The 18,186-nt window shown below is 37.3% G+C and overlaps 1 protein-coding gene across 2 annotated transcripts; it reads left to right on the forward strand.

The window, feature by feature from the left end:
* PCNP (PEST proteolytic signal containing nuclear protein) lies at window positions 1-18,186 on the forward strand. Of its 2 annotated transcripts, XM_047723420.1 has the most exons (6): window positions 46-131; window positions 6,019-6,196; window positions 6,272-6,434; window positions 9,464-9,538; window positions 14,925-14,980; window positions 16,371-18,186. In XM_047723420.1, exons 2-6 carry the CDS (start codon window positions 6,141-6,143, stop codon window positions 16,495-16,497), a joined length of 477 nt encoding a protein of 158 aa, XP_047579376.1. In that variant the 5' UTR covers window positions 46-131; window positions 6,019-6,140; the 3' UTR covers window positions 16,498-18,186. The 2 variants fall into 2 exon arrangements, with proteins under 2 accessions (XP_047579366.1, XP_047579376.1); XM_047723410.1 differs by lacking the exon at window positions 6,019-6,196 and having other exon boundaries at window positions 1-131; window positions 6,220-6,434.

The raw sequence follows: 18,186 nt of genomic DNA on the forward strand, positions 1-18,186 counted from the left end.
CTCAATGGTTGCTGGGCGGGGCCGTGACGTCCTTGGCGTGGCTGTAGGGGAGGCCGCGGCGGGGAAAATGGCGGACGGGAAGGCGGGAGAGGAGAAGACTGAGAAACCGCAGCGAGCTGGAGCCGCCGGAGGTGAACACAACCCCAGCGTTGCGGGCTGCGTGGGATACTCTGGGCCTTTCTTTGAGGTCCCCGGGGTGGGGGGTGTAGGAAGGAGGCGAGAATGGGCGGATCTGGCGCTCACCCGGCCAGGTGCTGGGCCCAGACGAGACCCGGGCACGCCCGGCGCGGCCCTCTGGGATCCGGGCCCACATCGCCTCCTTGCCGGGGGAGAGCCGGCCACTGTCCGTCACCTCCTGGCCCCGCCGGAGGCCCTGCTTCCGAGGAGAAGGGATATGGGTACCAGAAAGGGGGACGGAACTCGGGGTGGGACCGGGAGCGAGCAGTGCAGGAGCCGCTACCGCCACATCGGAGACGCACAGCACACAAAACACACACGCGCACACACACAGTGGGAGTCACCGAGCAGTGGCTGCAGGAACTGGCCGCAGGCCGAGTTTCCGACGGTGCTGGCTTCTAAGTTACACCTAGGAGTTCCTTGGCTTCTCCCTTTTCGCCGAGGAGGTGGACCTCGGCCTTTTATTTTCAAGCTGAATACTGACCCTGTAACGGGATGGGTCGAGATGGAGGAAAAGAATGCCTTTGCCTGCCCCCTTGTTTAAACTGCGGGGTCTAGGGTTAGGGTTTGACTGCCTTTAAAGTGTCTGCTTTTTCTGAGTTAGGCTGTTGCTAGCTAACCTCATGACAGATATTTAGGTAGCTTAATAGGCTAGTGTGACTTTTCCTGTATTTTGTTACGATGCGAACTCAGGTTACAGCTATGTTCATTCTGTATCCTCCACCCCCGTAAATTTGGGCCTTGTGCATGAGGGGAAAGAAGCTTCTCTCCAGGCCCCCACCCCCCCTTTGTCGCAACAAGGCAAGTAACTTAACACGTGCGAGGTGATCATAATACCTTTTTAGAACGTTTTAAGTATTACTCTCTATTCTGACTCCCTCAAATCTTATACCTGAAATTTAGTTTGAGAAAATATCGAAGATTAATAGCATATGAAGGCAGTTATTAGGACGTTACTAACATGACGTTTAATGTGAATTCCCTTGGGAACAAAAACAGAAAAACGTAACGTTCAGTTACTTAATTAAACAGCAATTTAAACCGTATAGTACTATCTCATTAGGGTTGGTTTTTTCCCCCCTCAAAAATCATCTGGGGATTATTGAGTGAAATGATAAAAAACTAATAGTTTGAGGAAAACCAAAGATCTGTAATCTAAAGAAAGAATCTTAACTGGCTTTCAGACTATCTTTTAACTTTGTAGAATAGCTTTTTAAGTGTCTTGAGAGTATTGAAGATGTGTTTAATGTGTTACCAAAATGTACTTTAAGTGTCAGCATAACTGGACTGTGTAATTTATCCATCACCCTTTCAGTTAGGGGTAATTAACTCTAGTATGAATGTTGATGTTTCTATTGTAGCATGTTTTTCTATGCAGGGTGGTAGTATAAAGTTAACTTGGATGATATCGAAAATTATGGTATCCTTGGTGGTGATTTAAAATAAGTAGTCCCTTCATAACTTTGTCGTAATATGCCTTCAATGTGCCTGCCTTAAGACGATAGTGCTGTTGCATATAAAGCGATTTTGAATGTCAGATAAAAACATGTAATACTGGCGCACCTGGGTGGCTCAGTGGGTTAAGCCGCTGCCTTCGGCTCAGGTCATGATCTCAGGGTCCTGGGATCGAGTCCCGCATCGGGCCCTCTGCTCGGCAGGGAGTCTGCTTCCCTCTCTCTCTCTCTCTCTCTCTGCCTGCCTCTCTGTCTACTTGTGATCTCTCTCTGTCAAATAAATAAGTAGAATCTTAAAAAAAAAAAAACATGTAATACTACTGTGGATTTGCTGAATTGCTAGTTTTGTGACAAGTTGGCACTATTTTGAAACACTCTCAAGTTTTTCTTAGGGTCTTACTGAGCTGATTTTTAGCTCCTGTTGAACAGTCCAGTAAGTTGGGAGTGTAGCTTTTTGTAAGTAGTTATGAATGAATTTATGTAAGAGAAGCTATGTACTTGAACTTGTTCTCACCTTAAAGTGGAGGATAATGCTAAAGATAAGGCTTTGGGCAGATTTTTATTCTCTCTTCAGCTACATTTTTGTGGCTCATTGAAACAGAGATCTTAGAAAACTGTCCATATCAAAATCATGACCATCTTGTGCTATTTTAAGCTATCTGAGAAGGACTTTAATGAAAGTGACATTATCCCAGCCACTAGGAGGGTCTTGAATATGTTCTCATTTAAGCCGAATACAAATGGATCATGAAAGATATATCCTTATGGACTTAAACTTTCTTATTAGGTACTTTTTTTTTTTTTTTTAAAGTAAGGTAACTTTGTCCTCCAAGGGCCACCTTTCCTCTCCTGCTACTCAGTGGAAAAGAAAAAAAAAAATGCTAGTACCATGTGTCATTTGATTTCACATTAACTACACACTTTGTTAGCTCAGAGTGAATGCAAACTAGATAAAAATCCCTTTTATTAAAATATTCCTTGATGAAGATCTAGTACATTTATATAATTTTATGCATGTTTTGCTATAAATTGTGATTCTCTTATTTTTAGAAAACTGATCACGTATTTATTCATTCTTTAAAATATAAGCCATGTTGCCAAGAATTTTCACATTGCTAATCCATGGTCATCTAAAAATTTTATTTTTCGTGGTCCAAAATACAAAGATCCCATTAAATAAATTGAAGACAACAGTTCTTGATTAAAAGCCCCAAATGCTAAAGTGTAGTACATGTTGTATTTAAGGAAAAACACTTTGGGGGCACCTAGGTGGCTTAGTAGTTAAGCGTCTGCCTTCGGCCCAGCTCATGATCCCAGGGTTCTGAGATGGAGCCCCACATCAGGCTCCCTGCTTGGCGGGAAGCCTGCTTCTCCCTCTCCCACTACCCCCTGCTTGTGTTCCCTCTCTCACTGTCTCTCTCTCTCTGTCAAGTAAATAAATAAAGTCTTAAAAAAAAAATAAAAACACTCTAATGTACCTAGAAATTAAGGCTCATATTTAGTGATTTATTTCAAAGTTCACATTAGGTTGAAATAACTTTCTGATGAACTCTATATAGACTTGTAGAATCTGTAATAACAGTCACATTGATGATAACGTAGATTTGGGTGTCACACTTTTCCATTTTCATTGCTTACTCCATTTGCTTTATTTCCTAAGTATTTTGTGTATTTTATTACATAATTGTTAGAGGAGGATTACCTAAAGATAAAATAAAAGCTCCAATCCATCTGACACATTGAACCATTTAAGGCTAAGTAATGAGTACTAATAGTACACCCACCTTCTTCCTTCACTCCTTTTCCCCTCATCTCTTCTCTGAAGTGTGGATATTTTCAAAGCTGTTGTGTGTTTACAGTGGCTTTAAAAAAAAAAAAAAAAAGGAAAACCCCAACAAACTTCTTTAGAGTTGAACATAGCCGGTTATTTACTACGTCCAGAAATAATTTGCTGGATCTGGAATCAGTCATGTTTATTTATTATTATTTTTTAAGATTTTATTCATTTGTCAGAGAGAGCGCACAAGCAGGAGAAGGGGCAGGCAGAGGGAGAAGCAGACTCCCCACTGAGCAAGGAGCCCCATGCAAGATTCAATTCCAGGACCTAGGATCATGATCTGAGCCGCAGGGAGACATTTAACTGACTGAGCCACCCAGGCATCCCTGGAATTAGTCATGTTTAGAAATAAGCTGTTAGACATAGTATATTCCATTTCCAGAACGGACCTGAGATGTGGGTGGTCTTAATAGATTACCTCTTAAGGTGACAAGAAAGCAGTGTGAATAAAATTGAATTGCTTCCAGTTGATTAATTAGTGGTAGTTTTCCCAACTCCCCTGTTCATGCTGCCTTTTCTACAGCAGTGTCTATAGAAATTTTCTCTTTAACATTGTGTGATTGGGCAGATAGTATTGTGTTCCATATATTATCACATACTAACTCAGCCAGTTGTCACTCTTAATGGTATTAATATTATAATGAGATTAATGTTCTTCACTTTGTTTATTATTTATGCTTTAGTTTTTCTAGAGTCTTTGTTCCAGAATTATTTTCTGGGTAAAAGGAGACCTAGAATTAAGAAAAGATAGTTTTGTTTTTTTTTTTAAAGAACTGGAAATCTTGACTAATTATGTGTAGCTCTTAGGTCACAGTTCAGAGAACAGAGTATACTGCAGTCAAGACTGAATGTTCTTTATGCTATTTGTTTTGATGTTTTTCAGAGTTTGTGTTTGCACAAAACTTGTTCCTTAGTGTATAGATTGTTTCTTTATGTAAATGCAGTACATTTTCTATATGTTTTTATGCGTTCCCATATATAGAGACTGCATTTTCAATTTTAGTCAGTCACAAAGAAATAGTTATCATTGTTTAGGTTCTACAGTAAAACTCATACTTGATTAAAACTGTGAATATAATGCAGAATAAAATTTAAAATAATGCTTTTAGTTCTGAACTTGGGCTTTGAAAACACTAATGTTGGCATAAGACAGTCTTTTTTTTTTTTTAAGAAATTCTAAATTAACTTTTTTAAAGATGTTATTTGTTTATTTGAGAGAGAGACCATGGGTGGGGAGTCAGAGGGAGAGGGAGAAGCAGACTCCCCACTGAGCAGGGAGCCCAATGCGACTAGATCCCAGGACCCTGAGATCATGACCTGAGCTTAAGGCAAACACTTAACCTACTGAGCCTTCCCGGTGCCCCTAGAATTTCTAAATTGATTTCTGTATTTCAGCTATTAAATATTGATCTTACATCCTTCAAGTGCTTTTGTGATTGCATATTTAAATAAGTAAATGGCACTTCCAGCAACCATTCCAGTGCTGTCTTTGTCTCCTAAGGAAATCCCAAAACATCTAATCCTGCTTAATTCCTCCCCTGCATTTTATTACAGCTTTCACCCCCTTCCAAAGGGAATAAAGAGTTCTGTTATCTTTCCTCTAAACAAAATCAGATGTTCTGTTCAAAGTGCTTATTAATCTAGAGACCTCATCATTTCAAAATTATATAGATTGAGAGCTGCCACTTCCTGGATCTTTTAATCTGTTACTTGTCCATCTATTTCTGTTTGATTTTGCACTTTCCCCCCCATTCTAGTTGTTTGTCCCTTAACTGTTGTTAGGGCTATTGCTTAGAGCCTCTTCTCTTTATAAATAAACTGTTTAGTGTAGCAGAAAACATTCTGTAGGGCGAATTGGGGAAAGAAAATAAAATTTTTAGTCAACCATATTTGTCTTACCATTCAGTATGTTCTTAAATAGCTTTCTAGTGTAAAAGACCAAAGATACTCAAGATGCTAACTTATTTTGTCACTGATTAATACAAATACAAGCAAAATCACCGAAAGCCATCTTGTATTCCAAATTTACATATGTATGGCTTTATTTGAAATTTTAATGAGCTCATCTTTCTTTCTTGAGAAAAAGTAGTGTGTAAACCTAAACATGATTGTTAAAATAGGTGATAATTAAGGTTTCAGAGTAGAATTAAATCACATAAGAGGGAATGACTTGATGTCTTCCTTCAGTTTCCTTTTCAACTCTAAAAATTGTGTGAGAGGTACGTGAGGAGCACATCACTCAAGAAACTTACTCCAGGCTGTATTAACATTGTAGTTCTGGTAATAAGCCATTTATTACTAGGTGTTTTGTATAACTAGTAGTACATAATTGAAAAATGTCAGAATTTATTGATCAAATGTATTATTCTGTGATGTGACCAGTTGCTCACAACCTAGTTTGTGTAGAAGAACTTACAGACCTTAATTTCTAAAAAGCAAAATCCCACAAATGATTAATTATATAACTTTTATAATAGTGTTTAGTTGAAGGGTCTTAGATTTTGTGAACTCTGTTTTTATAATTTTAAATTGCTCTGTATTTTATGCTAGTTAATTCATGGGAGCCTCTTCTACTGCCACACAATCTCAGTTCCTGCTGTATACTCTAACAAACAGTGGAAGAGACTGTTGGGTCAGTAGGTGACAACTGCAGAGGTATCTTCCTTATAACGATGATTTTTGAGGTTGCTGCTCCCATCAATCTGCTCAGTAAAAATAGCTCATCTTGGTAAGTTGTTTCGACTTCACCAGGACCTGAAGAAGAAGCAGAAAAACCTGTGAAAACTAAGACTGTTTCTTCCAGTAATGGAGGGGAAAGTTCCAGTCGCAGCGCTGAGAAGCGATCAGCTGAAGAAGAAGCTGCAGACCTCCCAACAAAACCTACAAAGATCTCCAAGTTTGGATTTGCCATAGGTAGTCAGACGACAAAGAAAGCCTCAGCCATATCCATCAAACTTGGATCAAGTGTGAGTTGTTATTTTACCTGTATGATGTTCAAAATGGGACTTAAAAATTTGTTTCAGGAACCTGCTTATAGGGGATTATGGTAAATTGAGTCTAAAAAGGTACATTAGTGCTTGAACTTACATGTAAGTATTTAAGAAGTTACTAGCTCTGCATTCAAGAATGGTGTGGTATAATTCAAAACTTTTTTTAAAAAGGTTTGGAATAGGAGGAGGAGTAACTATATAAGCAATATATGATTTATAAAGTAAGAGCTTAGAATTTTTCCAAATTGAGCAAAAACTCTGAAAAATATTTTCAGAAAGAATTTGTTTATTTTTCTTATCTTTCAATTCTGGTAATATTAAAAATAATATCTGTAGAAATCAGTACTAGTGAGGTATTACTTAATAAGAACTTCCTATTACTTTGGAGCTACAAATGGACATTGAGCCATGTTGTCCTATGATAGATCAACTTTTGAGTCTTTGTTTTAAATATAAAACTTGAATTAATAATTTTTAACCGTGGAGTATCTGGAAAGTTTTGAAATACTAGATTGAAACATGAAGTTTGTAGATTTGACTATTTCTGACCTACAAAAGTGACAATTTCATATGTTCCAACCACATAGATATTTAAGGAAAAAAGCTAGCTTAGTGTATTATTGTTAGCTTTAAAAAATAGTTACATTCTTGTATAAGGAGAATAATCCTGAAATTATTAGGATTATTGCTTTTGAATTTATTCATATCTGTTCTGTGAAAATTAATGTTCATTTGCCAGATGCATATAGCTTTATTTGTGTGTTTGATGTTTCATTCAGAGATCTTAAAGATATAATGTGGATCAGGTTTCCGCCAGAGTCAGTGTGTTTGAGTTACACTTCTGATTTTAAAAGAGCTACCATTTCTCAGAACTCCTACTCCTACCCTATGTTATTTTGCCTTTATTTTCTTCCTTTCTTTAAAAAATTGATTCTGGACAAAAGATATACAGCTTTTTAACTTCATTACTTCATGACTTTTCTTCCTATTTGAGTGATTCTTTCTGTTTAGTTTTTTTTTTTTAATGAAGTTGCATAGACCAACTGCATAAATATTTGCAGGGTTTTTTTGATAGTCATTAAACATGTATTCTCATATACACCTTCATATGGATGTTTCTTTTGATAACAGGTTTTTCTGTGGTCAGCACACCCCTAAATTAGATGTCCAAATCCCTACTTTTTCTAAATCATTAACATGATTTAGTAATTACTGATCATTTTAGGTAGGAGGATTTTGTTGATAAAGCCTATTCAGTAAACCATTTAAATCTTTGGAAAATAAAAACCTGTTTTTATCAGGTAAACTTTATTATAAACAGGGTCATCTTGGGGAAGTGAGTTTTAAGATACAAAAAATAGTTGAAACTATTGCTTTTGATTATATGATATGAAAAGGCAGTTGATCAACAGGCACTTGTGTCATCTGTTGTATGTACATCAAACACCTGACACATTTAAAAGTAAAGGATATTTCTAGAGTCTCTGTGCATAATCTCCAAGTTAACATTTTTATTCCTTCAAAAGCAAACATTTATAAAAAAGCATTTGTGTTCTAGAAGAAAGAGTGCTTCATTTTGTTTCAGTAGATCAGAGAAGATTTCACTGATGAGGTGATGTTTGAGTTTAACTGTAGACAGGAGGCAAAGGGCATCTCAGATAAAAAGAATTTTGTGCAAAAGCAGTTTAGATGTGAAGCCATTCAGGAAATTGTAGTTGGAAAAGGTATCTAAATGTAGGGGTAGAAAGCCCCCCAAATAAGACCACAGAACGGAATCATAAAGGACTTACATAATATAGTTTTGTTTTATTTAAGTTCTAGCAGAGCTATGGGAACAACACAGATTTTCATTTTAGAGATAATCATTCTGGTAGCATTATAGAGGATTAGAGGGAGGAAACACAGAAGGTGGGGAGATGGTATTTCTAACAGTAGTTGAGGCAAGTAATGCTAAGGGACTTGAAGTGTCAGTAGTTGATGGGAATGCAGAGGGAGATGTAGGTCTTTCAGATAGAGATTTAAGCAACAAGACTTTACAATTGAATGCAAGTTGAAGAAAATGTTTTCTGGCTTGGTTACTTAGAACATTGTGAAACTAAAGTACCCATTGGGGCTCTAAGTGGAGCTATCCAGTAGGCGTGTTGCATCCTATTTGGGGCAGACATAGGATTTGGTAGTTAAAACTATGGGAGTGAATGGAGTTAACTAGTGAAGTACAAAGAAGGAAAGGAAAAATCCCTAAGGATGGAATCTGGGGTGTCTGTCATTTAAGGGGGGATCAGGAGGAAACAAAGAGGGAACAAAAGATCAGAGAATTAGAATAGCCTCTAAAAAGCATTGTCAGAGAAGTCAAGGTAGGACTGTTTAAAAAAGTAGCTGGTGATTAGAGTCAAAAGTGGTGCACTGGTTATTGGTGACCCTATAGAACCAAGGTCACCCAATTCTAGGTGAGAAGCCATGGGGCAATGAGAGGAAACCAGATTGCAGTTGTTTGAAGACAAAATGGATGATGAGAGGATGAAGATAGTGTGGACAACTGAACTCAGAAACTTAGGTTAGATAGAAGAGAACCACATTTATAGGCTATAGGGCAGAAAGCTAACCAGTAGAGAGATGAGTCTTGGTGTCTTTTATGTTCTCAAGGCACACTGCACTTCATTTTTTATTACTGTGGTAAAATACTACTAATCATTTTCTTTTACCTTTTCCAGGTACCCCTTAGCTAAATGATACTCTATATCCTGACTAGAAAATGTTTTACAGGATGAAAATAAATGGACGTATAATTAATAGAGATAAAGCTACCCATCGATAACCAGATTTTTAAAAACAAAAAATGGATTTCTTTGAAGTTTTTTCTGAGTTCCTTACTATAGGTTTCTATGAAAACATAAAATCAAGTCTTTTAAAATAAGTTATTTGTATCATTAAGCATGCCTGTATAAACATTATATGATACTTTTTTTTAACATTATGTGATACTTCTTAATGTGTTTTTTCTTCAGAAGCCTAAAGAAACTGTTCCAACACTTGCTCCAAAAACTCTTTCAGTAGCAGCAGCTTTTAATGAAGATGAAGATGTAAGTCAACAACTAGTTTTATTTTACTTTAACCAGTTCTTCAAGGAAGATATTAGTGGCTGATTATAGGTTGTATTAATGGTACTAGTGAATTTTCTTTGTAATTCTGAATAGTTGTGTGTGTGTGTGTGTGTGCGTGTGTGTGTGTGTGTGATGCCTACAAAATCTGCATATTTCTATTGATTTTATTTTGTTGTAGGATTATTTAAAATACTGCCTTTGGGAGCAGTCAAGAATTAAATCAAGGGCTTCTGGGTGGCTCATTTGGTTAAGTGTCTGACTCTTGATCTTGGCTCAGGTCTTGATCTTAACATTCATGAGTTTGAGCCCCACACTGGGCATGGAGCCTACTTCAAAAAAAGAAAAAAAAAGAATCAAATAAACAAATGCTTATTATGAACAATAGTAGTACACATATGTGCTAGGAAATATGTAGGGTCCAAAACCAGAAATTTTTTTTTTTTTCTTAAGATTTTATTTATTTATTTGACAGAGAGAGATCACAAGTAGGCAGAGAGGCAGGCAGAGATAGAGGGAAGCAGGCTCCCCGCAGAGCAGAGAGCCCGATGTGGGGCTCGATCCCAGGACCCTGAGATCATGACCTGAGCCGAAGGCAGAGGCTTTAACCCACTGAGCCACCCAGGCGCCCCCAAAAACAGAAATTTAATGCTGCTGTCTTTAATAATTCTGTAGTAGGAGTCTTCAGTGGTGACATCGTGCATGCATTCAGCTTTGAAAAGGCGGCTGTAACGTTTTCTTCTGGTATCCCCAAGAATAGCTAATAGTGCAGGTGATTCTGCTAGAAGTCTATTCAATAAGCAGGTGTTCCAGAGTGAGCATGAGTTGCTTATCTGCTGTTCCCTTAGGCAGTCCTAGATTCCTTATGCCTCTCACAGTGTCCCTCTCTTATGCTTATCAATAACATATGATGTGGAATGTTAAGCATCATTTTGACTGATTTTTTGGTTTCTGACTTTAGAAACTAACCCCCACTTAAAATGTGACCCCATTGTATAACAGTTAAGTATTAACAGAGTACATGAGCAATTGCTCCCAAAAGCAGTATGGTTAAGAATTAATACATTCTGAGGAGCATACTGTAGACTGAAGTGATTGGGAAGAATATATAGAGAAGAAATAGGAGTTGGATACCAAAACATTAGGCAGCGTTGTGACAAACCTAGGACTACTTTTATAAGCTAAGAGTTTTAAGAGCAGTAAATACATAGCAGCTGCATTTGACTGGACTGGAGATTTCGGTGGAGAAGTTTGGGCAAGGATGACTATGGAGTGATTGGAGCCCAAATCTGGTAAAGAATTACTGTGGTTATCAATGTGTTCTTTGGACTTAACTCATTTTACACATTGGAGTGATTTCTGTATGCCAGGCACAGTGAGATTATAAAGATAGATCAGACATGTTCCTCTAGGAATTCAGACTAGCAGGGCATAAAATAGTACAAAATAAAAATCAAAAGTATCTGAAGACATAAAGTGGTATGGAAATTCAGGGAAGGAAGAGAGTCTGAGTAACTAGCTGCAACATCATGGAAAGACCATGACTACTAGACTGGCAATGGGAAGACGCGGATTCTTTTCCTGTCTTGTCTAATTACTAACCAGTAGAAAACCTGTGAGTAAGTCACTTCACCTTTGGGAGCCTTAGTTTTTCAGCTATAAAATGAAGACTCAGTTTAAATCATGTATTTTTAAACTACTACTCAGAGTTCTGGGGTTCTTTGGAAATGTCTCAGAGCTCCTGTGGTGTTAGGTGATCCCTAACAAGCATGACTCTTAGTCTACTGCCCTCTTTTTCACTCGTAGCTATTCTTTAATCTGTTTGCTACTTAGGGACCCAAATAAGATTTTATTGAGGAAAAGAGTATTTCACCCCCTCAAAAAAAGTTTGAAAAATACAAATCTAATAGTATTTAATGTTTTCTGTTATCTCTAATATTCTTAAGAGACTAGGTAGCTTTTTGGTATGTACAGAATGTATGAGGGAAGGACATTATAGGAAGAAGGGAACAGCATATGCAAAAGAAGAGAGGCTGGAAAAGCTCCTGCATCATAGTACTGGCTTTGAACACCTAACAATTTGGACATCTTTTCCCGTAACTTTATCTTCCATATATTCCTGTGAATCATGTGATGTAGTTATTCCCATTCTGCAAATGGAGAAATTAACAAATTGATGGTGAAGGATATAAACTTTAACTTGTCTCTTAGATAAAAGAATGTGTGCATGGTTTTTCCTTTTTCTGCAGAACATAGTTAAGTAACCTTGAATATATATCAGCCTAAAGTATGTTGGACAATGAGGGCATCCTTTTAATTAATTTTGAAATTTAAAAATATATTTTTAGTTGTGGTCTCCTTAGTCTCCTTTAGTTTGGACAATTCTTGGGTCTTTCTGTTTTATGGCATTAACGTTTTTGAAAAGTTCAGGGCAGTTATTTTGTAAAATGTCCCTTAGATTGAATTTGTATGATGTTTCCTCATGATTAGATTCATTACTTACTTTGGCAGGAATACCACAGAGGTGATGCCAAGTTCTTACTGTATCATATCAGGGAGCACATGTCAATATGTCCCATTACTGACAGTGTTAACTTTGATCATTTGGTTAAAGTCATGTCTGGCAGGTTTCTGTACTTCTCAAATTACTATTTTACCTTTTGTTATTAAAATTTATCTTTGGGGATATGCTTAAAGAATACATGGGGGTGGGGTGCCTGGGTGGTTCAGTCCTTAGGCATCTGCCTTCGGCTAGGGTCATGGTCCTGGGATCCAACCCTACATAGGGCTCCCTGCTCAGCAGAAGACCTGCTTCTCCCTCTTCCATTCCCACTGTTTGTGTTCCCTCTCTTGCTGTGTCTCTCTCTCTCTGAGAAAAAAAAAAAAAAGAATACGTGGGTGTTGCCTGGCCGCCTCAGTCCATAGAACCCATGACTCTTGATCTCAGGATTGTGAGTTCAAGCTCTGTGTTGTTAGGTGTGGAGCCTACTTAAAATTTAAAAAAAAAAAAAAAAAAATTAAAAATTAAAAATTAAAATTTATGGGGCGCCTGGCTGGCTAAGTTAGTAGAACGTGCGACTCTTTTTTTTTTTTTTAATATTTTATTTATTTATTTGAGAGAGAGAGAGAGAGACAGTGAGAGAGAGCATGAGCGAGGAGAAGGTCAGAGGGAGAAGCAGACTCCCCGTGGAGCTGGGAGCCCGATGCGGGACTCGATCCCGGGACTCCAGGATCATGACCTGAGCCGAAGGCAGTCGCTTAACCAACTGAGCCACCCAGGCGCCCCAGAACGTGCGACTCTTGATCTCGGTGTTGTTAAGTTTGAGCTCCAAGTTGGGTACAGAGATTACCTAGAAATAAATCTTTAATTAAAAGAAAGGGTACGTGGGGCGCCTGGGTGGCTCAGTGGGTTAAAGCCTCTGCCTTCAGCTCAGGTCCTGTTCCCGGGGTCCTGGGATAGAGCCCCACATTGGGCTCTCTGCTCAGCGGGGAGCCTGCTTCCTCCTCTCTCTCTGCCAGCTTCTCTGCCTACTTGTGATCTCTGTCTGTCAAATAAATAAATAAAATCTTAAAAAAAAAAAAAGATACGTGAAAATATATAATTTTTTAAACACTCCCATGAGTGTTAGCATCCGTTGATGATTCCTACCAGAATCTGTTATTATGAATGTTTGCCAAATGATGATTTTTCTCATTGTTTTACCTCTTTCACATTTATTGTCTCTTCCTGTAAGGAAAAGCTTTCCCTTATTTATGTAAGTGTAGTGTAGGTTTGTGGATTCTTTATTCAATAGGCAGTAATGCCCAAATTGTCTCAGACTTGACCAGGAGAAACTCCTTTAGTCTAGATCTTAAGGATACTCTTTTTTAAAAGAGTATTTAGGGGTTCCTAGCTGGCTCATTTGGTAGACCATGCATGTAATTCTTGATCTCAGGGTCATGAGTTAAAGCCCCATGTCAGTCGTGGTACCTACTTAAAAATAAAAAGAAGCTCACCAGTAAAATTCATACATAAAAATAGACCTATAATGAATTTAACTTATCATGTATCTTTTTAACATCTTTAGAAGTATGGAAAGAATGACCTTTAAAGATACCTTTTTAGTAAAAGACATTTTTAGAAGGAGCAATACCATAAAGTTGTTAAGAATCTTTTTTTTTTTTTTTTTTGACAGGGATAGAGGGATCACAAGTAGTGGGGAGTGTGAGAGGAAGAAGCAGGCTTCCTGCTGAGCTGGGAGCCCGATGGTGGGTGGGAGAAGGTGGCGGAAGGTGACGGTTCCATCTCAGGACCCCGAGATCATGACTTGAGCCACCCTGGTGCCCTAAGAATCTTTGCTTTGGCATCCAGCTGTGTTGCTATTAGCTTTTTTTTTTTTTTTTTCTTTTAAAGATTTTTTATTCATTTATTTGAGAGATCACAAGCAGGCAGAGAGGCAGGCAGAGAGAGAGGGGGAAAGCAGGCTCCCCGCTGAGCAGAGAGCCCGATGAGATCATGACCCTAGCCGAAGGCAGAGGCCCAACCCACCGAGCCACCCAGGCGCCCCGTGCTATTTATTAGCTTTTTAACTTTGGACGAATTACGCTTGTTTACCTCACTTTAATTTTAAAAATGCAAATGATGATAATTATCCTTACCCAGTAGGATTATTAGGGTTTTTTTTGTTTTTCTTTTAAAGATTTATTAGAGAGTGCAAATGAGCTGGCACAGCACGAGTCAGGGGAGGGGCAGAGGAAGAGAATCCCCAAGCCAACTACAACCCCACCCCCCAGTGTGGAACCCAACTCAGGGCTTGATTCCACCACCCTGAGATCCAAGACCCAAACTGAAGCCAAGAGTCAGACGGATGCTCAGTGAGCTGAGCCACCCAGTGACCTGAGGATTGTTAAGGGTTTAAAAGAGTGCATATTAAAGCACTTAGCACAATGTATACTGCATAGTAAACAAATGGCTTGAGTTCTGGAGTTCTATTTATGCAAAGTCAGCACACTTGAAGATTTGTGTTTCTTTTTAAAATGTAGTTAAGATACTTTTCTTTTTTTTTTTTTTTAATATTTATTTATTTGACAGAGAGAGACACAGTGAGAGAGGGAACACAAGCACAAGGAGTGGGAGAGTAGGAAGCAGGCTCACCGCTGAGCAGGGAGCCTGATGTGGGGCTTGATCTCAGGACCCTGGGATCATGACCTGAGCCGAAGGCAGAGGCTTTAACCCACTGAGCCACCCAGGCGCCCCAATACTTTTCTCCTTTTACCAAAATTTATAGTATTGAAAATGCTAGAAGACTTCAATACAAAATTTAGTATTATTAGTAATCAAGTGAATTTAATAAACCTGTAATGTATCATCTTTTTTTTTTTCCTCCAGAGTGAGCCAGAGGAAATGCCTCCAGAAGCAAAGATGAGGATGAAGAATATTGGAAGGTATATATTTGTTTATAAAAATTGTAAAGAATGATCTTTTAAAATGAACTTTAGTGTTGAGGCTTTTCTTGCATATTTGGACAAAACAGTTTTGTTTTGTGAGCTATCAGTGATCTTATTTTCTCTCCTGGAAAGGGAAATTGAATACCTTATGAAAAAATAATAATTCTAAGGATATTTCTTTTCAAATACATATAATCTGTATTTTCTTCAGATATATGTGAGAAATGTTTCTGATCTAAAATTTAAGTTTTTTCAGTATTAAAAAGAAGGCTTTTGGGACGCCTGGGTGGCTCAGTTGGTTAAGCAGCTGCCTTCGGCTCAGGTCATGATCCCGGCGTCCTGGGATCGAGTCCCGCATCGGGCTCCTTGCTCGTCAGGGAACCTGCCTCTCCCTCTGCCTGCCATTCTGTCTGCCTGTGCTTGCTCTCTCTCCCTCTCTCTCTGACAAATAAATAAATAAAAAAAATCTTTAAAAAAAAAAAAAAGAAGGCTTTTACTCATTCACCTGTCATATTATTCTCTACATTTAATCTTGATTGTACATGCCCTTTTTTCCTTTGTAATTAAGGTGCCAAATACCAAAATAAGACAAGTGTTTTAATTTTTAATTTTCCCCCATGGTTCTTTTGTCATGGAAATAACATTAATATCAAGTTAACATAATGCCCATTTTCTTGTCTTTGTGTACATAAATAGGTAACTTAGAGTCTAGTAAGAAAGTTCGGATTTAAAGCAACCCATAGTTTGTCCCCATTTCTGCCAAATTATAAACTCCTAGAGAGCCAAGTCCATATGCAAGCATCCATTTCAGACTTGGGGTCTAGGATTCAAATAGGAACAGTCCCAGTGACTGTCTACGTACTTTCCTTTCATACTGGAACCTGAAGGAAGAAATACATCTGACCATGTAACCCAGTTTAAACACCCAGTTTGTTTGTTTATATATTTGAAAATATATCAAAGAGGTAAAATTGAAACAAATTACATAAATCCACAATGACAACGAACCTTTTTATGTGTTACTAATATGTCTTCATGTTTTTCTTCTATTTCATTTTTTATAAATGCTGATGGCAAGCCATCAGTTGATTTCATGACCCTATTAAAGGGTTTCAAGCAGCAGTTTTAAAAACTGTTGTGGTTGCTACCCTTAGCTATATGTCAGAATCACCTTAAGTGTTAAACATGCTGGTCTCCTCAGACCTACTAAATCTGAAATTTTAGGACTGGGTCTTACAGAAAGGATATTTAAAAAAAAAAGTCCGTAGGGGCTTGTGATACTCAGCCTCTGTTCATAATAGGTACTAAACAAATATGTTTTGAATGAATTAAAAACATGACCCGAAAGGCTTTATGTAACTTTTAAATTTCCTATCTTTTAACACAGGGATACACCAACATCAGCAGGACCAAACTCCTTCAATAAAGGAAAGCATGGTTTTTCTGATAACCAGAAGCTCTGGGAACGAAATATAAAATCTCATCTTGGAAATGTCCATGACCAAGACAATTAAATGATGTGTTGAAATTGGGGTGTGGGGTGGGTGTAAAGTTAAAAGGAACAGTTTCCTTTTTTAAAGAATGGTATAAGACTATCTTTGGAGCCGCCTTTTTTTTTTTTTTTTTTTTTTTTTTTTTAAAGATTGAGTGGTACACTAATAAATGAGAGTTTGAAATTAGAGGTAATTTATGTTTTATATACAGATTTCAAGACATTTGCTAATTTTGTAGTTTCATGTGATTAGTTTCCAAAGGTTACAGATAATAAAAAATCAGAAATGGTACCTTTCTAAGAATTGCATATTTTTTTAGACACAACTATTAGCACATTAAGAGGAACGCAAAAAGTTATCGTCTATTAACCTGTAAGCAATTACTCTTAACTCCCTTATTAACCTAAAGTGTCTGGCTCCCAGGAACAGCCTTATAGAGAGGGAGTATTGTATTGGGAAGAAAATGTTACTGGCCTATGACTGAAAAAAGTATGTTAGATAAAATTAAAATATGGCTTTTTTTTTCTCTATTGGGCATTTGTTTTGTTTCAAGTCATTGTAAACTAGATATTGCATTGCTATCAGTTGGTACAGATGCTTAGCTCTTCAAAAAAATTTTTTTTTAATTTTATGTAAATTGTTGAGTATTGGAAATAGCCCACTTCACTTTAATGGGTCTTGTCTACCTTCATTAGTCTTCAAAGACCATTTGCTACCAAAGTAAATCAGTATTTTGAATGTGCTTCTCTTGGTTTTGTTATTAGCTAGTTCCTGTAAGCATTTCCACCAGATCTTGAGGCAAATCGTAAGGAAGCTGTTTCTTTTAAAATACAAACCACCACCAAAAATTTAAATGTACATAATACTTAAATATTTGGCTGTTTTTATTTTTAAAAGGTAGAAACACCAAAAAACAACATTGTATGAAGATGAAAATGAGAAAGATGCACTTTCTATAACTTCATTTAAGCTTAATTTAAGTTACTAACTTGTGAAAGCAAATTTGATTTGAACTTAATGCAAGAATTCTTATTTTAGTACAGTAATATGGTTTATTTGAAGTGTATACATATTAACCAGTGGCCTCTCAAAAGCACATTTTAGGTACCGAAGAAAGAAAGAAAATGCATCTTTAAACATATCTTATGGATTCTTTGACCACATATATGTTGTTAGACCTATGTATTGTAGGGTTTTTTTTTAAATTTTGTATAAATTATTTTTTAATGTGACAGTTAAACACATCTTTAAAAGCTTAGTCACAGATGAAAGAAACAGTGTAATGATTTCTTTGAATACTCCTGCAGTGCTTAATTTGGAGGCAGCTTCAGACTATTTTATTGGTGGTCACTACTTGCTGAGCTCTTTTAATAGGTAATAACTCCAGAGAAGCAGCCTGTATATATATATTCCTAACATTTTGTTCATTTGCATTTAAGTTTAGAGTAAGCCCCAAGTAAAACAATGGAAATGTATATAGAACTATTAGTTCTTACATGATTTAATTATATCAAGATACATGAATTTAACTTGCTTTAATGTAGGCAAACTTTCCACTTTTGTCCATTTTACTGCTTATGTTAAAATAACATCCCTCTCCTACTTATTCTTTTCTTGACTCAAGTGAAATATTAACCTAAGGTCAAGATGGGAGAGAAACGACTGAGATGAATGTCTTTACTAAAATACCAATAAATTTGTCAAACTCAA

This window comes from Lutra lutra, chromosome 1 (genome assembly GCF_902655055.1).
Source record: "Lutra lutra chromosome 1, mLutLut1.2, whole genome shotgun sequence".
Classification (NCBI taxonomy): domain Eukaryota; kingdom Metazoa; phylum Chordata; class Mammalia; order Carnivora; family Mustelidae; genus Lutra; species Lutra lutra.